The sequence below is a fragment of the Tachypleus tridentatus genome, chromosome 5 (assembly GCF_004210375.1).
Source record: "Tachypleus tridentatus isolate NWPU-2018 chromosome 5, ASM421037v1, whole genome shotgun sequence".
Lineage (NCBI taxonomy): Eukaryota > Metazoa > Arthropoda > Merostomata > Xiphosura > Limulidae > Tachypleus > Tachypleus tridentatus.
The window spans coordinates 55,012,351-55,037,463 of record NC_134829.1 but is presented as its reverse complement, the minus strand read 5'-3'; the positions used below and the strand labels follow the sequence as shown (position 1 = coordinate 55,037,463).

Genomic DNA, 25,113 nt, shown 5'->3' with positions numbered 1-25,113 from the left:
GGTGATTTGCGATGGGGCTGTTAATTCAAAGTTTTATAGTTCGCAGCTCGTTGCCGCAAAAATGAACTCCGTTTTTTGGGTCCATGTTCTTCTTCTACTCTATTAGTTCAAACTTAGGTTTGTTTTGAATTTCGCGCAAAGCTACTCGAGGGCTATCTCTGATAGCCGTCCCTAATTTAGCAGTGTAAGACTAGAGGAAAGGCAGCTAGTCATCGCCACCCACCGTCAACTCTTAGGCTACTCTTTTACCAACAAATTGTAGGATTGACCGTCACATTATAACGCCCACACTAGTGAAAGGACGAGCATGTATGGTGCGAAGGGGATTCGAACCCGCGACACTCAGATTACGAGTAGAGTACCTTAACCACCTGGCCATGCGGAGGCCTCAAAATTAGGTACTGTTCTTTGTTGTTAGTCCATTGTGTCGCTTTGCATGAAAATTATGATAAAAGAAATCGTTATCTTTCACTTACAACTTTATCTTACTCCCGTATTGATGTAATGTAGTTCACTTTACACGGTATAGTTAGATAGCATCCCCAACAGTTACGCCTAATGAATGGTTGTAGCTATGTATCACAGTCATGGCTAACGCGTTGTATTAGCCTCTTGTACAACTTGAAAGAAGCAGATTTCGCATTTACGTCTCGGATAACAAAAGTTTTCTGCAGTTAAATAAGTTTACTTTTGTTAAACAGTATCAGTTCTGATTGTTCTCAGATATCTAGAAAGATTGCGTCCGAATTCAGGTATTAATTACACAGTATTCTCATGCATGACAGTAATTGAACGTCTACAAGTCAAAATAAAAACAACAGTTGTAAAATAAAAGTTGTTTTTTTCCCCTAAAATCTTGTTTATTATTATTATTATTAACATCCGGTTTTCTTTAATGCAATTTCAAACCAGATTACATAGGCAAAAAAACAAAGGCTGACCAAAGTACTAGCTAAGAGCAAGTATTGCCATCTGGTGGTTTGAGAATCTTCTAAATTACTAATAAATCATCATTTTTATTATAATAAAAATGTTAACTTCATTTTGATAGATTTATTCTGCACATAAAAACTTTAAGTAAAAATGAGACATCAACTAATTAAGGTAACTTTTCTTTCACTATGTTTATTTAGAAATACTTAGTATGGTTCTTGTTTGTACTTGACATAAGTTTCTTTGTTTCAATAATAAATCCAATCAGAGACTCTTAAGTAAGAGTTCAGTCACTTTTTTTGCAATAAAATATACGATAATGTGTGTAGGAGAATGACCAATAGCTGACTTGATCACGTGGAAATCTAGTCTCAAAATGACCAATAGCTGGCTTGATCACGTGGAAATCTAGTAAGACATTTTCTGTCTTATTCTGCGTTCCAACATCTCTTGATCATTACGAAACATTTACGTGTGTTTTCTTAATGTAAAGCCATATCGGATTATCCGCTGTGTCCATCGAGGGGAATCGAATGCCTAATTTTAGTGTAGTAATTCCGTGGACTTGCTGCTTTACCAGCGGAGGACCAACATTTAAGTAATTTAATATGTGAGGAAAATGTATTTTAATATTTCTTATGATACAATAAAAAATTACTTCTTAATAATATTCGTTGGATAATTTAAATAAAGTAGAAAGTAAAAAAAACCAAAACGAATAGAATAATAATCACCACTGATTCTTGTACTTTTGTTGGTTAGAAATGGTTTTCTTCACAACTTTTATAGTAATAAAATACTTTGGTTTGTGTTGAATTTCGCGCAAAGCTACACGAGGACTATCTGGTCGAGGTGTCTGTAATTTAGCAGTGTAAGACCAGAAGGAAGACAGCTAGTCATTACTACCCACCGCCAACTCTTGGGCTACTCTTTTACCAATGAATAGTGGGATTGACCGTCACCTCATAACGCCCCCACGGCTGAAAGGGCGAGCATGTTTGGTGTTACATGGATTCGAACCCGCGATTACGAATCGAGCGCCCTAACCACCTGGCCATGCCGAGCCTGAAATGCTTTGGAATCCTCAAACACTTACAATATAGACACAGTTTCAACACTCTATGTTTACTTGTTTATATTAAAGCTATAAAAGTAAATAATAGTCCTATATTTAAAACGACTTGCCAGTGTCTTTAATAATATCGAGGTATATAAATAAAACGTGTGCTTGATATTTAAAGGGAACATATATTCCTAAACAACAACTCCGACTAGAATTGACTTCTTTAATAAAATCTGAAAGGTAGATTTTTAACAAATTTAATAATTGCCTTAGAAACTGTACTTTGGTTAGGTATAATTCCTGTGTGGTTGCCATATTTTTAAACACTTTAGTTTTTGAGTAAAAAATGAAACAAAATATGCGGGTTCTCGAACTCAAGTTCCTCTCGGCTGTTTCCGTGACGTTTTACAACTATGACGTAATAATTGCCAAACACGCTTCGTTGCGCGCCGATACAGGCTGGCAAAATGACTCTATTCAGTTTCCTCGTCTTTTACATATCCACCTGACAAATCTGCGATAAGCTAAGTATGTATATAGCCTGAAAATGCAAAATTACAAACTTATAACTGTAATAGGAAGTCGCTCTTCTCTCCCAGCTATTTTGAAATTCTATAGATATTGTTTTGAATCCATAGATGACCATTTCATGAATATGAGGAGAATATTTTCAAATCACGCAGCTTGAAAAATAATAATATTCAAATCAAAATACCCGGTGCAATGATTGTGGAAGAGCCGAGTATTAGTTACCATAGTCGGCAAAGTATAAACAAAGAAAACCCAGTCTGTGATACCAATAATTTATAAATACCAGACAGGTTTCGAGATGCTTAAAATTGCACGTGAAATAATACAGACTATATTTGTTGTCATGATTAGACTTACCATTCTTCCACTGGAAGTATGACCGACTCGCAACCGGCCTGGGCGCTATCAGTATCACTCACAGTTCTGCTACTCTCGCTCGTGGAACTGTCCTCATCACTAGAACTTGTCAGATCTGTGTCAAAAGTAACTGTTCTAGGTTCGTTCAGAGTAGGTTCGAATTGATATGGTGCTACTCAACACTGTTCAGAACCCAAAGTCAAAACAGACTCCGCCTTTGTTTCTCCGTATGCACTGGCCATGTATATTTTCATTCAACGCGGTGGCGGTTTGTTTGGCAACAATTACGTCACAGTACTTTTCCGAGCGGCAAACGTAAAAATTAAAACATTCGAATTGCCGCTCGGAAAGGGCTCTTTCTGCACAAAGATCTGTTTCATATATTAGCACATATTTTTTATAAAAATGTGAACCTGCAAAATTATTCAGTATGAGTAGTTCTTTTGACTGCAAAGTTTTCTTTTTTCTGTAAAATTCACCTTCAAGGCTAATTTTCTTGTGTATATAAACAAATTTTTTGATTTGTTGTAATTTAGCCAATGACGTAAAGTACAAAACCTTGGCATGCTTGTAATGTGGCTGTATTTTACGGTCACTGCTGAGCTTCCAGTGAAATATTTCACGGTAATAAATAAAATAATAAAAACAGTCGTCACTTTAGCACTTTATTTATAAAATAAAATCTTTCTCCCAGACGTTCAATATATGTTACAGCTATGCATTCGGAACCTCTTTTATTGAGTCAAGAGCATATTTAGGACCAACGTCTAGAAACGTAGTCGTTAGACATTGATAATGAACAAATAAGGGTTTGTGGGAAAACCCTTCTTTCGGCCAATTTTTATGAATATAACCACAAGAACTTTCAAAACCACAATACACATGGTGGAGATAGAACATTTCCGGTATATTGCTGCTCTAAGCACAGAACTTAAACTGTATACCTATAACATTCTTTGGCTATTATATGATGTTTTCAGAACATATTGTATGATATAAAGGCTAATCATAAGCTTTCTATGGCACGCCAATATGTCTGGGGACTTACAACTATGCCCACGATGGGTAGAGCATAGATAGCCGTTTGTACTTGACCTTAAACAAATAAATAGTTTTTAGTTTACAGACTGTAATGGCAACAACGTGTGTTCCAGAAAGTCAGATTACGTTACTCTAATTGCTTAGTTTATCTGTCCATTTTGCTTTAGGCCTGGCATGACCAGGTGGGTTAAGGCACTCAACTCGTTATCCGAGGGTCTCGGGGGTCGAATCCCCATCGCACCGAACATGCTCGCTCTTTCAGCCATGGGGGCGTTATAATGTGATGGTCAATCCCACTATTTGTTGGTAAAAGAGTAGCGCAAGAGTTGGCGGTGGGTGGTGATGACTAGCTGCCTTCCCTCTAGTCTTACACTGCTAAATTAGGAACGGCTAGCGCAGATAGCCCTTGAGTAACTTTGCGAGAAAATTAAATAAAAAACAAAAAACCTATTCTGCCTTGAGGAATATTACAGTAATATATAAGATTGCCTCATTTGAACGCTACCATCAGTTGCCACGTGCACTCGAAAGCGATATGGGTCAACTAGTCAAAAAACACACATGCAGTCGAAATATAAATTTAACAAGACTACTAAAACAATCATTTAAATAAAATAAATATTTATTTACATGGGGAATAGAGCTATAACAAGAGGATAGATGATATAACATGAATACAAAATGTTCGATATGTCAAAGACAAAACACATCATATATACGTATCTACTCTAAATGTCTCATACTTCAGTCTGCATTGTTTGATTTCGAGCTTTTTTCCGATCGTAATGTAGAATTTTTAGCGTGTATATCACAATTCCTGGAATAGTCATTGAATTTTCAAAAATCGAGCCCAGAGTGAGCAGGTTTAACGCAACTCTAAACCTGCTACAATTAACGTCATGAGATATCTATTCCTTCGGACATTGAGTTGTATTTTGGTCTTGTAAACATTCTTGGAACCTTTGCTCTCTTCACAAAGTCAAACCATTTCCTCTTTAATGACGTCATTTATGACCAGATATATGCAATCCCCACTGGGTTTAAAAATAGTCACTAGTTTTCTGTGCAACCGTTAATATAAGTGCCTAGAAAACTGTCTATGTTACTTTAAACCTGACTTGTACAAACGCTATAGCACTTTCTTGCTATTTCGACTACCAGGCATATTTTCAAATTCATTTTTTATGTTACTTCCCAATATCAGGTTCACATCTGAGCTTGATATTTGGATCTTCTGACTTTGCACTCAGAAATTCCCACTTTTTATTTTATTTTAGGACAAAGTGTAATGATTTTAGTCTCTGCAGCCACGTACCGGTGAGTTAAGCAACATATAATACTACAAATTTTACGAAATTTTTGACAGCCGAGGGTTGACAACTTTATATCCGAGAAAGCTTTATAACCAATGACGTTATAACAAAGTAATACTATACAGCATCCAGAATGAACGATTCGGAACTGTATTATCCTTTCGTGGCCAATTATTACGTTGACTAAATGTGACAGCCAATCAATGCTGTGAGGGAAAAAATCACACAAAGAGATGCTGTCAATTGGACATAAAAAGCGAGTTATCCTGTTGAATTCAGGCACACTTTCTTTTGCCAATTTCTATTGGGAAATCATCAAGTGAAGACTTACTTCAAGAAATATGCTTTCGTTCTTTGGAGGAATAACTGTCACTTAGTCTGCGAAGATACATAATCGTGTTTTCTACTTACTTGTTATAATAAATATTTTATAATTTATTTACATTCATCCATAGCTGCTATTTACCACTTAAAGATATTTAGTCAAGTTATTCATTACAGAACACTTCCCATTATTGTTTTTATTACGTCTGCTCGTACTTGCTGGTATGGCCCGGCATGGTCGAGCGCGTTCGGCGTGCGACTCGTAATCCGAGGGTCGCGCTAAACATGCTCGCCCTTTCAGCCGTGGGGGCGTTATAATGTGACGGTCAATCACACTATTTGTTGGTACAAGAGTAGCCCAAGAGTTGGCGGTGGGTGGTGATGACTAGCTGCTTTCCCTCTAGTCTTACACTGCTAAATTAGGGACGACTAGCACAGATAGCCCTCGAGTAGCTTTGTGCGAAATTAAAAAAACAAAAAAAAACAAATACAAATAAATATGAACAAATTTTTCATTTGTCAGATTTTTGGCACATTTGTTTCAGTGCTTGGCTGTGCTGTGAGGGAGCCCTTTTCGACATTAAAACATGCAAACGAAATTTAATCCATAGCAGTTTTTGCCCGAAATATTGAATTATTAAATGCAACTTTATAAATTGTGCCATCTAATGGCCAAATGTTCCCGGCATGGTCGGGCGCGTTAGGCGTGCGACTCGTAATCCGAGGGTCGCGGGTTTGCATCCCAGTCGCGCTAAACATGCTCGCCCTTTCAGCCGTATGGGCGTTATAATGTGACGGTCAATCCCACTATTCGTTGTTACAAGAATAGCCCAAGAGTTGGCGGTGGGTGGTGATGACTAGCTGCCTTCCATCTTGTCTTACACTGCTAAATTAGGGACGGCTAAGGTTTCTCCTCCTGGTTGGGGGTTGTGCGGTAGGCTAACAATCTGCTCACTTAAAAAACCAGCCCGTTAATGAATCCGCAAGCGATTGCGGCCCTATGTTCCTTCATGGAATCGAGTGGTATAATACAATACAATGGCCAAATATACAATCTTAAGGTTAAACTAGATAGCTGGAATATAAGTCTGTTGATAAATTAATGAAATAAAGTTCATAAAAGTACTGTTGTAAAGATGATCTTTGTTGAGGCATTCTTTGTAATTATGTGTAAAATAATTTAAAGTTTAGTCCATGTAAATGACAGCAAATTAATTTATCTCTGATTTGACGCTTTAAGGTAACAAGCTTCCTTCAATTATGACCTAATGTAACAAGGAATATTGTGCTAATTTTTCGATACCAGGTTAAAAATCAGGTTACCTCTATACAGTAACTCAATATTCGTGATCAATAACACAGATAACAACACATAAACACACTGCCTAATTCATTTTACGAGTTTACTTGGGTAATTTATTGACTAGCTAATTTGAATTTATAATCTAACTATGAGGCCTGGCATGGCCAAGCGCATGAGGCATGCGACTCGTAATCTGAGGGTCGCGGGTTCGCGCCAAACATTCTCGCCCTCCCAGCCGTGGGGGCGTTATAATGTGACGGTCAATCCCACTATTCGTTGGTACAAGAGTAGCCCAAGAGTTGGCGGTGGGTGGTGATGACTAGCTACCTTCCTCTAGTCTTACACTACTAAATTAGGGACGGCTCGGTGCAGTGGGCTAACAACCTACTCACTTAAATACCTGTTGAAGAATCCGCAAGCGATTGCGGCCCTATGTTCCTTGATGGAATCTAATGGTGATAACTAACTAACTAACTATTCTAAGTAGAAATACAAAACGCCTAAACCTTTAAAGTTCTAACGTTATTCACTAGGATTACCAGGTCTCCCTAGCAAACAAACAGTAAAAATACAGCTAAAAACAATGTAATAATACGTTATTACTTTGAATTTAAGATGTCCTCTAACTTAAGACGTGTCCAACTTTTAAAAGGGGATTTACAGGAAAAACAAATTAGAAAGGAGTAAATATATTTTGAAAGAATAATCAGTAATGTCGAGAAAACCCACTTGTAGAGAAATATGTATGTAAAAACGGCTCGTTTGGGTTGAGAAAATATTTCAAGTAGAAGAGCGAACAACGTTTCGACCTTCTTCCATTATCCTCAGGTTCACAAAGAAAGAAAGAGTTAACTGACTGGAAGCTGACCACATGTTTGAAAGAGGTTGTGTAACTGAGTGTCGGAATGTAGAGGGCGGTGTTAGATGTATAATTTTATATTATTTATTTTATTATATTTGATATAGGTAGGTGCGTTCCTTTATATTGGTTTATTTTGGCGTTTATTTATAAACCTGACGATGACCGAAGAAGGTCGAAACGTTGTTCCCTCTTCTACGTAAAATATTTTCTCAACCCAAACGAGCCATTTTTGCATATATATTTTGAAAGAGTTTATTAACGAATCAAAAATGCCAACAATGTACTTAAAATGAAATATTATAAAATATACAGTAAATTAAGAATTTTCATTAAAATAATGTTTCTTAATTTAATCACAATGTTTCTTCCTGCTTTCTTTATTTAATCAGAATGTTTTTCCTGCTTTCCTTATTTAATCAGAATGTTTCTTCCTGCTTTCTTTATTTAATCAGAATGTTTATTCCTGCTTTTTTTTATTTAATCAGAATGTTTATTCGGTGTTTCATCTGACTTACTGTTATGTTCTGAAGTTGAATCATTCACTACCGAGCCGTCCCTAATTTAGTAGTGTAAGACTAGAGGGAAGGCAGCTAGTCATCACCACCCACCACTAACTCTTGGGCTACTCTTTTACCAACGAATAGTGGGATTGACCGTCACATTATAACGGCTGGGAGGGCGAGCATGTTTAGCGCGACGCGGGCGCGAACCCGCGACCATCGGATTACGAGTCGCACGCCTTATGCGCTTGGCCATGCCAGGCCGTGAATGACTTATTAATGGACATAAAGAGGTTGTAACTGACCTCTCAATTCACCAAGAATTATCACCAGATCACTGGTTTTGTTCCTTAACCTACTCTTTATTTTATCGGAGAGATGGCCACGAAATGCATTCATTACAAGCAAGCTCTGTTGCTTAAACAATGCACTAGGCTAACATACACACCCCAACCACTCTCACATTAACACTGATGTCATTCATGCATTTTTTTATGCACAAACTATTACATTTTTGTAAACACTTTCTTTTGGCAATGTTTTTCTTGTTTAATATGACATACGGTGGTAATTTATTTCCATCTGCAGTTAGACATAGCATGACACTAACTCTTAACTTTTCATAGCCAGTAATATTGATTTTCATATATTTTTCTCCATTGGCATTTATTGTGTAGTTGTGCGGCGTGTAGAAAAATCTGCCGTTTCATCTGCATTACCGATTTGGTTTAGGGAATATTGATTCATTTGACGTATGCCAATAATGCAACGTTGGTATTCAATAGCTTTTGTTTCAAATCTAATGGCAATTTCTGACTAATTGTTGTCATTCGACTTAACGATAAACCTTTTTTCATAAGTTTCTCACACCAGCCACGACTAGCCTTGAAAGAAACACCACTATTTTCTAAACATTCTTTTCTTGTTAACGTTAACACTTCTCTTGTTACAGGCAGTCCTTTATTTCGTAACTCTCTCGTTAAATCGACGACATCAATTTCAAGATGTCTTCCTTTGGGGGGGGGGCAGAAAATGACTTTGTACTTCTCTTATGAGAAATCAACTTGGTTTTTCATACTACGTCAACTATGTGCATTTGCCTCACTCACTGTATACTTTTTACCGGCTGTACGAGTCCCAATCTGTTCGGCGCACAAAATAACTTTTCTTTTAAATTGTGCATCGTATGAAAAGCGCTTTTTTATGGGTAGAAACTCAGTAGAAACACACACAATAAAAAGCGTCTGAACAACAGGAAATTCAAAGACTAAGGACAGTGGTGTCCAACTACATCGCTAGAAGCACTGACATCGTCAAATTGACGTTTCGTACGTGTGTTTTTTTTTTATTTTCCAAGCTACGTTCTTTTTAACATATAATCCAATTTGTTTGTTAATGCAGGATTTTTCTCGAAAATTTTTGTTGTTCGAGTAAAATGATGTTTCTGAGACTTTTGAAGAGCGAAAAATAATACTTGAATATAAGACGCACCCTAATTTTCAGTTCGGTGTGTGTGTGTGCTTTCGTTTAGCAAAGACACATCAGGCTATCTGATGAGCCAACCGAGAGAAATTGAACCCCTGAGTTTAGCTTTGTAAATACTTAGACTTACCACTGTACCAGAGGGGGAAGTTCAGTTCGGCAAAAACTGTGAAAAAAGGTGCGTTTTCAATTCGAAGTAATACGGTAAAATGTACTTCAGGAAGACAACAGTAGTTGTAATTATGTTGATGTAAGAGTTAAAGTGTTTTACTATATGAAGATAATATGCCAAACTTGCTCGTCTTTCTGTGTGAATTATTACATATAGAAGTCTAGAGGTATTGAGGAACAAAAATATATAATTTAAAGCAACATCTAAAGCAAGTTGGATATTTTCTACCGACAATAATATTAACTGTCAGTTTTAAGTTTCAAAGGCACTGCATTCACGATTAAGAGTCAACATATTTTAGTTTTATCGAAAAACAAGAATAATATAATTAAAACAAATATAAAGAAAACTTCCTTCTTTGTATCGAAAAGTGTTTTAAACTGACGTATTTAAGGTTATTATAAAATTATAACGAAACACATACGTCCTTTTCTCTTTATACTTTTACCCCTTGGTAATTCTATAGTAACTCTAAAAGTTTATAACACTGAAAACTGATTTTGATACCTGTGTGACTAGGGAACAGATACCCTGTAGTGTGAGAAAAACAAATTTGTATGCATGCCCTAAAAAAAAAAAAATGAAATGTGAAACTAGACTACTTTTAATAATTAAAATATTTATAAAGCCTGTTTCAAACACCTGAAACCAGCAATTCATTAGAAATCACAGGCCTAATATTTGTGATGTTAACTACGAATGTATTTTTTCGCATTTATTTTACTTTGTTCATTCCAGATTGAAAATCAACCGTTTAATGGCATTTGAGATTTATATCTGGTTGCGAATTCGAAATAAGTTGTGAAGAATATGATGAAAAGCGTAACAACGTACAGGTGCATACAGTTAACTTGAATGTTAGGCTTAAAATATTTATATATTATATCAGATATATATCATTTTTATAATATACTCCTCGCTAGAGGGTGCTTGCAGTTTTCAAGAACAAAAACGGCGAAAAGCAAATACTGTTTAATCCTCGTGTTGTTTGAGCGTTTACTTTAGGTCTAAATTTTTATAACTCAGCTAATATAGGTTTGTAAGAGAAACTAGAAAAAATGAGTAATGTTAGTGTTTCTATTATGGCGGGGAACAGTGAGGCTGAGCGTAAGCGTTTTATTGCTGCATCAGATAACAATGAACCTCATCAGCAGAGTGTGACAGAAAGAAGTGAACAAGGCCAGGAGAAACCGCCGTCAAACGCACCAACTTCATCAGCTGGTAGTGGTGATGAACAAACTAGACGTTCTAGTAGACGAAAGAAACCGCGGGTAAATGTAAATGAGTGATTATATAAATCTGCTTCTTGTACTATAAGATTGTAAAATATTTAGTGTTAGTGCTTAATAATAGAAATAGTGTTACCAAGAAATCAGTCAGGTTAAAAGATTATAGATGACTCATGCAATAAACAATATTAAATAACCCCAGCAGTTTTAAAAAGTAGACCCCAAAGAAAGAACAGGTCTATCGTCAAAAATAAAGCACACAGATTACACTTGTAATTATGAGTGAGTTAATTGTTACCACCCCTGAATATTACTAAATTGGATAAGGAGCATATTAACCTGAATCTTTCATTTTATGTAATATATTCTTGAGGTCATATGACATCCAGTAACTTAACTCTCCCACAATGCATTATTTGCAAAGCCACTGAACCAAAGGGGCAAACAAATAGTGAAATGAAGGGAAAATTCTGTTCATTCAGTTCATTGCCCATCATCTAGATTCATGTTCGTAACAACTGTTTGTGCTCATGACAATCTTTTGTTGTTCCAGACCTGCAGATATGCTGAAGAGTTGTGTAGTAAATTGCATCAGTAATGAGTTTAATAACTTCTATTTGAATTCACATGAAACGTGTGATAGGACTTTTGAAAAAAAAAGCATTATACAATCCTACAAGGTTTTATACTCATTTAGAAAGTGAAACAAATTTCATATGAACACTGTGAAAAAAACCTTGGTAAGCACTGAATAGGTTCTTGGAGTATATGCTGCAATGTAAAACCTGGATGAAGACATTACATATAGGAGTGATGTCTGTAATAGTTTGAACAATTTTTATTCAGATATCGATTTAATGCTACAACTGCTGCTAAAGTTGTATAAACAAATCTTTCCCACTCTTTTCAGAACAATTATTCATATTGATTGCTATGCAACATAGTAAGACATATTTTTGTTTATTCTAGAAGTATATGTGTATTTAGTACGTGATCACTAGACTGAAGTCATTAAGTGAGTGTTGACCATGTCACAGTGTAGTATTATCTGAAGTCATTAAGTAAGTGTTGACCATGTCACAGTGTAGTATTATCTGAAGTCATTAAGTGAGTGTTGACCATGTCAGTGTAGTATCATCTGAAGTCATTAAGTGTTGACCATGTCACAGTGTAGTATTATCTGAAGTCATTAAGCAAGTGTTGACCATGTCACAGTGTAGTATTATCTGAAGTCATTAAGTAAGTGTTGACCATATTACAGTGTAGTATTATCTGAAGTCATTAAGTAAGTGTTGACCATGTCACAGTGTAGTATTATCTGAAGTCATTAAGTGAGTGTTGACCATGTCACAGTGTAGTATTATCTGAAGTCATTAAATGAGTGTTGACCATGTCACAGTGTAGTATTATCTGAAGTCATTAAGCAAGTGTTGACCATGTTACAATGTGGTATTATCTGAAGTCATTAAGTAAGTGTTGACCATGTCACAGTGTAGTATTATCTGAAGTCATTAAATATGTGTTGACCTTGTCACGGTGTAGTATTACCTGAATTCATAAAGTAAATGTTGACCATGTCACAGTGTAGTATTATCTGAAGCCATTAAGCAAGTGTTGACCATGTTACAATGTGGTATTATCTGAAGTCATTAAGTAAGTGTTGACCATGTCACAGTGTAGTATTATCTGAAGTCATTAAATATGTGTTGACCTTGTCACGGTGTAGTATTACCTGAATTCATAAAGTAAATGTTGACCTTGTCACGGTGTAGTATTATCTGAAGTCATTAAGTAAGTGTTGACCTTGTCACGGTGTAGTATTATCTGAAGTCATAAAGTAAATGTTGACCATGTCACGGTGTAGTATTATCTGAAGTCATTAAGCAAGTGTTGACCATGTCACGGTGTAGTATTATCTGAAGTCATTAAGCAAGTGTTGACCATGTCACAGTGTAGTATTATCTGAAGTCATTAAGCAAGTGTTGACCATGTCACAGTGTAGTATTATCTGAAGTCATAAAGTAAATGTTGACCTTGTCACAGTGTAGTATTATCTGAAGTCATTAAGCAAGTGTTGACCATGTCACAGTGTAGTATTATCTGAAGTCATAAAGTAAATGTTGACCTTGTCACAGTGTAGTATTATCTGAAGTCATTAAGCAAGTGTTGACCATGTCACAGTGTAGTATTATCTGAAGTCATTGAGCAAGTGTTGACCATGTCACAGTGTAGTATTATCTGAAGTCATTATGCAAGTGTTGACCATGTCACAGTGTAGTATTATCTGAAGTCATAAAGTAAATGTTGACCTTGTCAGTGTAGTATTATCTGAAGTCATTAAGCAAGTGTTGACCATGTCACAGTGTAGTATTATCTGAAGTCATAAAGTAAATGTTGACCATGTCACAGTGTAGTATTATCTGAAGTCATTAAGCAAGTGTTGACCATGTTACAATGTGGTATTATCTGAAGTCATTAAGTAAGTGTTGACCATGTCACAGTGTAGTATTATCTGAAATCATTAAATATGTGTTGACCTTGTCACGGTGTAGTATTACCTGAATTCATAAAGTAAATATTGACCATGTCACAGTGTAGTATTATCTGAAGTCATTAAGTAAGTGTTGACCATGTCACAGTGTAGTATTATCTGAAGTCATTAAGCAAGTGTTGATCATGTCACAGTGTAGTATTATCTGAAGTCATAAAGTAAATGTTGACCTTGTCACGGTGTAACACAATCTGAAGTCATTAAGCAAGTGTTGACCATGTCACAGTGTAGTATTATCTGAAGTCATTAAGTGAGTGTTGACCATGTCACAGTGTAGTATTATCTGAAGTCATTAAATATGTGTTGACCTTGTCACGGTGTAGTATTACCTGAAGTCATAAAGTAATTGTTGACCTTGTCACGGTGTAGTATTAGCTGAAGTCATTAAGTAAGTGTTGACCATGTCACAGTGTAGTATTATCTGAAGTCATTAAGTAAGTGTTGACCATGTCACGGTGTAGTATTATCTGAAGTCATTAAGTAAGTGTTGACCATGTCACGGTGTAGTATTATCTGAAGTCATTAAGCAAGTGTTGACCATGTCACAGTGTAGTATTATCTGAAGTCATTAAGCAAGTGTTGACCATGTCACAGTGTAGTATTATCTGAAGTCATTAAGCAAGTGTTGACCATGTCACAGTGTAGTATTATCTGAAGTCATTAAGTAAGTGTTGACCATGTCACAGTGTAGTATTATCTGAAGTCATAAAGTAAATGTTGACCTTGTCACGGTGTAGTATTATCTGAAGTCATTAAGCAAGTGTTGACCATGTCACAGTGTAGTATTATCTGAAGTCATTAAGTAAGTGTTGACCATGTCACAGTGTAGTATTATCTGAAGTCATTAAGCAAGTGTTGACCATGTCACAGTGTAGTATTATCTGAAGTCATTAAGCAAGTGTTGACCATGTCACAGTGTAGTATTATCTGAAGTCATAAAGTAAATGTTGACCTTGTCACAGTGTAGTATTATCTGAAGTCATTAAGCAAGTGTTGACCATGTCACAGTGTAGTATTATCTGAAGTCATAAAGTAAATGTTGACCTTGTCACAGTGTAGTATTATCTGAAGTCATTAAGCAAGTGTTGACCATGTCACAGTGTAGTATTATCTGAAGTCATTAAGCAAGTGTTGACCATGTTACAGTGTAGTATTATCTGAAGTCATTAAGTAAGTGTTGATCATGTCACAGTGTAGTATTATCTGAAGTCATTAAGTAAGTGTTGACCATGTCACAGTGTAGTATTATCTGAAGTCATTAAGCAAGTGTTGACCATGTCACAGTGTAGTATTATCTGAAGTCATAAAGTAAATGTTGACCTTGTCACGGTGTAACACAATCTGAAGTCATTAAGCAAGTGTTGACCATGTCACAGTGTAGTATTATCTGAAGTCATTAAGTAAGTGTTGACCATGTCACAGTGTAGTATTATCTGAAGTCATTAAGTGAGTGTTGACCATGTCACAGTGTAGTATTATCTGAAGTCATTAAATATGTGTTGACCTTGTCACGGTGTAGTATTACCTGAAGTCATAAAGTAAATGTTGACCTTGTCACGGTGTAGTATTAGCTGAAGTCATTAAGTAAGTGTTGACCATGTCACAGTGTAGTATTATCTGAAGTCATTAAGTAAGTGTTGACCATGTCACGGTGTAGTATTATCTGAAGTCATAAAGTAAATGTTGACCATGTCACGGTGTAGTATTATCTGAAGTCATTAAGCAAGTGTTGACCATGTCACGGTGTAGTATTACCTGAAGTCATAAAGTAAATGTTGACCTTGTCACGGTGTAGTATTATCTGAAGTCATAAAGTAAATGTTGACCATGTCACGGTGTAGTATTATCTGAAGTCATTAAGCAAGTGTTGACCATGTCACAGTGTAGTATTATCTGAAGTCATTAAGCAAGTGTTGACCATGTCACGGTGTAGTATTATCTGAAGTCATAAAGTAAATGTTGACCTTGTCACAGTGTAACACAATCTGAAGACAGTGAAACAAATTATTATTATTTTGAACTTTCTGCCATACTTGTGACGTCAATGTTGTCATTACTTTAAGAATAAAATCATATTTTTGTAGAGTATAAAAATATTATTTTGAGAAAAATGAAGCTGAGGTTGGACAGCTCATTTTATCTGTGTAAAAATGGCTGAACTTGATGATGACCAAAGAGGGTTGAAATGTTGTTCGCTCCTCTGCAACCCAAACCAGCTGTTTACATACATATTATTCTCTACAAGTGGGTTTTCTCATCATTATTGAGCTCATTTTATCTATGTATATGTTATGCATCATCAGTTTTTGTGAAGTTAAAAGTGGCAGTAGTTATGCAGTTTACAACAGGAAAACTTCCTGCTTCATTTGAAGCACTTGGGTCACAACTGTACTTGCTTTGCTGTTCTGTGCTCTTTTCTCAAGATGGAAATAACGTCACCAGACAAAACCATCAAAATGTGATAGCACGATGACCTCACGAATATCACAAAATTGGTAAAATAAAAACTCCAGTTAAATGAAATTCATTATTAATGTAAATGTCTGGTATCATGTTGAGTAGGAAACTCGTGGTTCCTGTTGTGTGTGAACTTTACCAAAACTGGGAAGATCAGTGAATTATATTACACATTGTTTGATAGACTGTGTAGAAAGTTATGATGATATGCTGCTTGTCAGGTTTAGTTGTATTCATTTCTGATTACATTTAGCCCACAGGAGAACTATGAGAAGGGCCATCCAAGTTATTGAGTTTCTTATTTGTAATGTTGTAATATCTGTGCCAAAATTTTACCCCTTCTCTTGTTTACCTTGAGTAAACAGCCTAAGACATTGTTATAGTGTTAAGTCAAACAGATTACAAGTTAATGACAGTGTCACTAGTTTAAGAATTAGACCACAAATTTTATTTAGTGTCACTTATATTGACCGTCTGTGTTGATAACTGGACGTGAATTAAACGTTGAGATGATAAGAATCATGCTACACTTGTTTTTTTTCTCAGTGTGCTGTAACACTATATAAATAATCCTTACTAAACAAATTGTTTTAATTAATATTTATAAAGTGTTGTCTCGGAAAAAAAATATTACTTTGTAAAGCTGGGTGAATTATTCGATAACCCCTCGGTAGCAGTTACTGAAATTATTATTAATTTTATGAAAATATCAATTAATTAAAATTAGTGTTTTCTATTATTACCTATTTCTATTATTCCAACAGTCAACTAAGCAAAATTAAAATTAAATAAATCGTCACAAAAATAATTAACAAATCAAAATTTCGGTTTTTGATTCAAATATCAAAATATTGTAAGTATGCGTGTTTGTTGAGCACTAAGCTACATAATGACCAGGTGGGAAAATGTTTTGTAATTTGAGGTTTTTCAGGTTTAATTACCATTACCACTGAAGTCACTTGTACTGTTTTTATTATTTCAAAGCTACTGAGGCTAACTACAGTGAAGACAAGTGAGTGATAGCACACACCATGTAACTTTCTGGCTGAGTAGAAATAAAGTGTAAACTTACTGGCTAGTTTTTCTTTGTTACATTTCTAACTTGATTGCATATATACATTCTTTAACCCTTCACAGTAGGCTCAGTATAATGTACACATTAAGTATTTACCATATAACTTTTGATACAGTATTGTACCTTCACAAAATTTGGCAAACTTTTAGTAAAGATTACAAAGTTTTTGTACACAAAAAAAAGATTTTTTTTTTCTTGAAGATTGTTAAAATACTGAGTCTGGTTACTAGTCCAAGGGCGAAGTGATTTCATGTTATGATTAGAAAACTATAGTTCATTCTAAAAAATCTCAAATATTATTTTTGTAATCTCTAAAACCTCCTAAATACATTTCAAACATTTGTTTTCAGAAATACTTTATATTTTTTTATTTTCTATACCCTGTGTGAAGTCAGTCAACTGACTGACTTCATTGTCATCATAAAAAACTAGGAAATATATTTTTTTCTTTGTGCGAGAATGACTACACATTATAACATGAAAACAAAAAATATTTAGTGTAAGTAGCTTAAGTTTCATAATGATGTACATATATATTTAGTGTAAGTGGCTTAAGTTTCATAATGATGTACATATATATTTAGTGTAAGTGGCTTAATTTTCATAATGATGTACATATATATTTAGTGTAAGTAGCTTAAGTTTCATAATGATGTACATATATATTTAGTGTAAGTAGCTTAAGTTTCATAATGATGTACATATATATTTAGTGTAAGTGGCTTAATTTTCATAATGATGTACATATATATTTAGTGTAAGTAGCTTAAGTTTCATAATGATGTACATATATATTTAGTGTAAGTAGCTTAAGTTTCATAATGATGTACATATATATTTAGTGTAAGTAGCTTAAGTTTCATGATGATGTACATATATATTTAGTGTAAGTGGCTTAAGTTTCATGATGATGTACATATATATTTAGTGTAAGTGGCTTAATTTTCATAATGATGTACATATATATTTAGTGTAAGTAGCTTAAGTTTCATAATGATGTACATATATATTTAGTGTAAGTAGCTTAAGTTTCATAATGATGTACATATATATTTAGTGTAAGTGGCTTAAGTTTCATGATGATGTACATATATATTTAGTGTAAGTGGCTTAAGTTTCATAATGATGTACATATATATTTAGTGTAAGTGGCTTAATTTTCATAATGATGTACATATATATTTAGTGTAAGTAGCTTAAGTTTCATAATGATGTACATACATATTTAGTGTAAGTAGCTTAAGCTCATAATGATGTACATATATATTTAGTGTAAGTGGCTTAAGCTTCATGATGATGTACATATATATTTAGTGTAAGTAGCTTAAGCTCATAATGATGTACATATATATTTAGTGTAAGTAGCTTAAGTTTCATAATGATGTACATATATATTTAGTGTAAGTAGCTTAAGTTTCATAATGATGTACATATATATTTAGTGTAAGTAGCTTAAGTTTCATAATGATGTACATATATATTTAGTGTAAGTGGCTTAAGTTTCATGATGATGTACATATATATTTAGTGTAAGTGGCTTAAGTTTCATGATGATGTACATATATATATTTAGTGTAAGTGGCTTAAGTTTCATGATGATGTACATATATATATTTAGTGTAAGTGGCTTAAGTTTCATGATGATGTACATATATATTTAGTGTAAGTGGCTTAAGCTCATGATGATGTAAATACATATTTAGTGTAAGTGGCTTATGTTTCATGATGATGTAAATATATATTTAGTGTAAGTGGCTTAAGTTTCATGATGATGTACATATATATTTAGTGTAAGTGGCTTAAGTTTCATGATGATGTAAATACATATTTAGTGTAAGTGGCTTAAGTTTCATGATGATGTACATATATATTTAGTGTAAGTGGCTTAAGTTTCATGGTGATGTACATACATATTTAGTGTAAGTGGCTTAAGTTTCATAATGATGTACATATATATTTAGTGTAAGTGGCTTAAGTTTCATGATGATGTACATATATATTTTAGTGTAAGTGGCTTAAGTTTCATGATGATGTGTATAATATATATATTTAGATCTTAAAAAATATGAAATTTCAAACAGCTGGAAGACACAACCTGCCTTTTTGAAATCTTGTTTCAAAGGAACGTGGTAGCCTTTTAATAGATTAAGATGGCTGAGAAAACCACTAGGGGGACATTCTGAACTGTTGATTGGTTATATATTGTAGTAAGAGTGTATAAGGGACCATTTCTAAAAGTGGAAAGACGTGAATGGGCTACTATGTTTGATTCAATTGATAAGCCATATCTCAACAAAATAAAAAGATACGAGGTCCTTATTTTATATTCTAGCTTGTCAACCTCAGTAATTTGAGTTCCTAATTTGTACAAAACTGTAACCTAATATTATGACATCACAAACATCTAATTTTAAACAGTGCTGCTTGCAGCATATCACACAACTCACTAAAATCTATATTAGAATGTGTTTTTTAATATTTATTTTAAATTAAGAAATTAACTCGAACATAATATTAAAGTTTGGATTATAATCTACCATTTGATTCCAAACTTACTGACATAAGTTTATAAAATAGTAGTTCAATAAACTTTTGAATGTAAGTCAACAAACATAATGACATTGTTTTTGACCCATGACTCATTGTGAAAGTGTTAATGTATAAGCAGGAGTCAGCATATTAGTTTGACAAACATTCAGACCCTCCATCCTCTAGTTTCAGTGATAACTATTTCATCTAATATTTTAATAAGTAGACACATATCTAAGGGAGTCCAAACCATTCCTCTTTTCTTTCTTTCCTTTTTGTTTCATAAATTAATAGACAATATGCAATAGAATATCAAATATTATGTCTCAGTTTTTACTTTATCCACTGCTGGTACAGCAGTAAGTCTACAGATTTACAATGTTAAAATCAGGGGTTTGATTCCTGTTGGTGGACACAGCAGATGGCCCAATGTGGCTTTGCTATAAGAAAAAACACACACAAACAAACCATTGGTTATTGTAAAAATACTTTTTCTGATTTTTCTGAAATGAACATAATTATATTATTAGTCAGTAATTAATTATTTTAGATTAATCAAATAATATTCAACTGTATGTATAAAACCTAAAAAAAACAAAATTTCATATCTCCACATACAAAAGTTTAAAATTCTTAGCATCTGATGTCAAGCTGCAACCTGGTACAAAGGTCATACCTAGAAGATAAAATTGTTTGCTTTACTTATTTATTTACTGTTTTATATTTCAAGAAAAGTTTCATAACTTAATTCTAAAGAGTAATAATATATGTACAATAACTGAAATGCAACTTTGTGTTACAAAATACTAGTTCACTAAAACTCAGCCAACACAGGGTCACTTTGTAAAGATGAAAGGTCAATTTCATATTATTGGATACCGTAATGCGAGTGCTTTTGCACTTTGATGTAGGTTATTGGCCATTCCATGTCAAATCATCCAGATTTTGGAAAATTTTCCAGGTAACCCCCTCAAAATGCCTTGAAAAAATTCACATGTGCTCATCTACCCATATAATGAAAAATTACCAAAGATTAGATCAATATCTCTAATAGTTTCTGATTTACAGCCCTGTAATTAATTTTTTTATTTTTTTGGTGAATTCATTTTCGGGCAACTTTGGCTGCTTAAAGCTGCAAGAGTAATGATGGTAGAAAGCTGAAATTGGCTACACTGACTGAATTAATCTCACAGAATTCAAAAATTGTCTCAAACCAAGTTTATCTCTCTTACGATTTGCAGAGTGAGGCTGTAAAATCACCTGAAAACCCAGAATGGTAAAAAGCATTGGTTAATGTAATTAGCCATAGCTCTAAGACTTAATATGATACAAAGCTGTATTTTGTTTTCTAATTTCTTATAACATATCAGTTGATAAATCAGCAATTGTTGTAATTAAAAGTCTATTAGATCTGTAAATAAAATTAGTTGCATGCAACTTTTTATGATTCAGCTAAAAATAGCCCTACTTCAGGCCACAGTTTGACCATGTCACCAGTTATTCAGCCTTTTTAGATATTTACCATATATTCTTACATCTCTGAATATGATCTACAAAAAAATCAGGATGGTGTTCAACCTACTTTTTGAGTATAATATTTTAAAGTATCTTCTGACCATACGTTTTTTTTAAAAAAACATTCAGTTCAGGTGTGTTACTGTGTGCAAATATATCCATACAATTTTAAAATAATTTATGAATCCCATTGAAATATTCTATGAACCTTTACTGGATATATTCTAACATCTCTGAACATGATCTTAAAAAATGAAGATTGTGAGAAAATAATAAATTATTAAATCCATTTCTCTGATAAGTTTATTGACATAACCAGTTCAGATCATTCATGGCTTTATTGTTAATCATATTCAGTATGCATTACAATTATGTAGAGTTTGATCTACTTGAGTGTAAGAAAACACAAAACTAATAAAGGTCACATCATAGCTTTATTCTCCACTATCAGATGATGATGTGTACACAGTTGTAACAGTTGGTAGTAACAGTGAAAGTGATGCTACAGCAGCTCAAATAGGGTCTAATGATAGCAATGACAATTATCAGCCAGGGAAATATGTGGCATGCATATACGATCATGAATGGTATGTGGGAAACATTAAAGATAGATCACATGAACAGTCGATGTGTTTAGTCATTTATGAAGAAATCAAGAAACGAACTGTTCTCATGGCCTGCATTATCTTGAGATGAAACTTGATTCTTAGAACATATTCTTTGTTTGATAAGTGCACCTACTGCAAGGCAGTAGTGCTCACCACTTGTCTAAGTCAAAGTGATCTCAAGATAATCACACTCGCTTTTCAGACATCTATTTAAGCTGTCCATAACAAAGCAATGTTTATTTGATGTTGTTAAGGCTAATTTATCCAAAGCAGTTTTAGAAACATTTCATCTGATGATTATTGTAGTTTGTTGTGACTATAATCTTTCTCAGTTATCCCCTATATGTGCCTCTGTGCTTTTTGTGTCTGATTTACCTTGTATTTATTACATTATGAATCTTAAACTCAGCCATATCTGCATAACTGTAATGCATACACAATATATTTGCATTGCCATGTGGTCAACTAGTTATGCCAATAAACTTGTTCAGAAATGATAGCCTTTTCTTGTTTCTTACAACTTCATTATTTAACATTGTGAAAGACTGGTTATAATATTTCAGTGGGATTCATAAAATTCTACATATTTTTCAAAATTGTATTGATATATTTGCATACAGTAACACACCTGAACTGAATGTTTTTTTAAATAAAAAACGTATGGTCAGAGGATACTTTAAAATATTATTACTCAAAAGTAGGTTGAACACCATCCTGATTTTTTTTGTAGATCATATTCAGAGATGTAAGAATATATGGTGAAAATCTGAAAAGGCTGAATAACTAGTAGCATGGTCAAACTGTGGCCTTAAGTAGGATTATTTTTAGCTGAATCATAAAAGTTGCATGTAAGTAATTTATTTAAAGGCTGATCTAACAACCTATTTACAATTGGATTCATCAACTGATATTCATAAGAAATTATAAATACAGCTATCATATTAAGTCTTAGAGCTATGGCTTATTAAATAAACCAATGGTTTTTACAATTTTGGGTTTTCAGGTGATTTTACAGCCTCACTATGCAAATTCTAAGAGAGATAAATATGGTTTGAGACCATTTTTGAATTCTGTGAGATTAAATCAATCAGTGTAGCAAATTTCAGCCTTCTACCACCATTACTCTTGTAGCTTTAAGCAGCCAAAGTAGCCCAAAAATGAATTTGCCAAAAATAAAAAAAAAAATAATTACAGGGCTGTAAATCAGAAACTATTAGAGATATTGATCTAATCTTTGGTAATTTTTCATTATATGGATAGATGAGCACTTGTGATGATTTGACATGGAATTACCCTTATGTAATGTTAGACAGGAGTGACTGGAAGGTAAATATAATAAAAATAATAAATATATGATGTCATGAGACTTCAACTGTTGAGACTAAACATTTGTATTTTTGTGTTATATTCTATAGTCATTCTAGAATGATAAAAGTGTGATTTATATTTATTTACTCATTTTTTTTATGGTGGTTATGAGGTCAGACAATTTGACAGACCATCACCTAGTTAGGGTAGAGAAAATATAAGAGAAAAGACAGTCTTACTGAAAAGAAACATTGAAATATATTTAGAATGTTTTAGAGGTTACATAAATAATACTTGAGATTTTTGGGTCAAAGAATAGTTTTTAATAGTAACATGAAGACTGTTTTGCACTTGGATCAGTAATGAAACTAATTTGATGTTTTCACAAATTTTTAGTAAAAATACTTGATTAAAAATTCTGATTTCTTGTGTATAGAACACTTTAAATCTTTAATGAAAATCTACCAGATCATGTGAAGCTACACATGCTGCATCGCTAGTTACAGGATAAATATACAATGTGCAATTGAACATAGAAACTGGTGTAGGATATACCAGGCCCATTGCAAAGGGTTAATGGCCAAAATAAGTGGAAATACAAGTGCTGTAACTTAAAAAATATTTATGAAAACCAAAATATTAACTTAGGTGTACACCTTATCATTTCTTGTCTTTAAATGTAATTGTAATTAGTTAACTGTTTTATTGGATTATAACTCAGTTATGCTACTTTTACAATTTTATAGGCTTTCTAACTGATTTTATAACTAAAGTTACAAGTAGTATGCAGTTATAATTAAACACTCGAAGTGATATAAATTTCTCAGCAGTCATGTCTAATCCCACTAGCAATGTCCTAGACCATTCCCTTTCTGAGCAGGTTTCTAAAAGTATGGATCTGTAACAAAGATTTAACATAAATACCCCATTTAGTGAGCTTTGATGTTTTTCTATTTTATGTTTTTGTTATAAACATCATTATTGTGTGTGACTTGAAAAATAATTTTATGTCCAGCAAGGATTTCAGCTGAAACTAGCTGTTTTTCATATATTTTGTTGTTAATGTGTTAGAATTTATTGATGTTATGTAAAAATAGTGTTAAGGAAAATGTTTATTTCTATCAACAAAAATTCGATAATTTCAGTCTGGTCGTCTTATGTAAATTTTTAGAGAGAAACCTGCGTTATGTTTGTAATCATATTATTCTTAAGTTGTTCCAGTTTTGTATGATACATTTTTATGTACAACTGTTTTGAATGAACAAGTTAACTTCTAAATTTTTATAATTGAAGCCAGGATTTTCTCCAGCATTTCTTGTATTTTGACTGCACATTTTAGGCAGTAGTTTGTTAATTCTAAGTATTTAAACAGTTTTAACAAAAGTGATTTTAGTATCAATATTTTGTCGTATTATAACATCTAGTGTAAAGAAAGTAATTGATATTTTAATTTTTGCACCACAACAAAGAGTTTGCCTCCAAACAGAACAACCAATTTGTCAGCTGTTTTAGAATTATTCTAGCTATCTCATAAAATAAATATTCTTTCTTTGGAACCTATCATCCTTTGAAAATATATTATCCATTTCTTAACTCAGAAAGCACTTCCTAAATTTTTGTATGGAAACTTTTCATGGTGCCACATCAACTGTTTTAATAACTTACTAATATTATAGTTATAAATAAAGTGTAAATATAATTGTTAAATATGTGCACGTATGAATTGTAAGGGACATGGTATAGTGATCAAGTAATGAGCCTGTTGGATAATCAGTTAGAAAATACCGCTAGCTGGCCAACTCTGACACACTGGAAAGAAAGAGAAATGAAAAATATTTGTCCTTTAAAACACGTGTAAAATGCTTATTTGTAGTCTTAACATTTTTTGCACTCTTGTTTTAAATGCTAGTATTGTGATAATTGATACAGTGAGTGGTAAGGATCATAAACTTCAAACCAG

At 33.5% G+C, this 25,113-nt stretch overlaps 1 protein-coding gene across 2 annotated transcripts in view; it reads left to right on the top strand.

The window, feature by feature from the left end:
• The first annotated feature begins 10,800 nt into the window (after window positions 1-10,800).
• LOC143251196 (lysine-specific histone demethylase 1A-like) overlaps window positions 10,801-25,113 on the top strand; it is a 198,030-nt gene continuing 183,717 nt past the window's right edge. Inside the window, exon 1 of one of the 2 annotated variants that reach the window (XM_076502615.1) lies at window positions 10,801-11,152. In XM_076502615.1, the coding sequence (XP_076358730.1) occupies window positions 10,940-11,152 (213 nt within the window). In that variant the 5' untranslated portion in view covers window positions 10,801-10,939. Of the gene's footprint in view, window positions 11,159-25,113 lie in introns of both variants that reach the window. The other variant, XM_076502614.1, reaches the window with a different exon arrangement.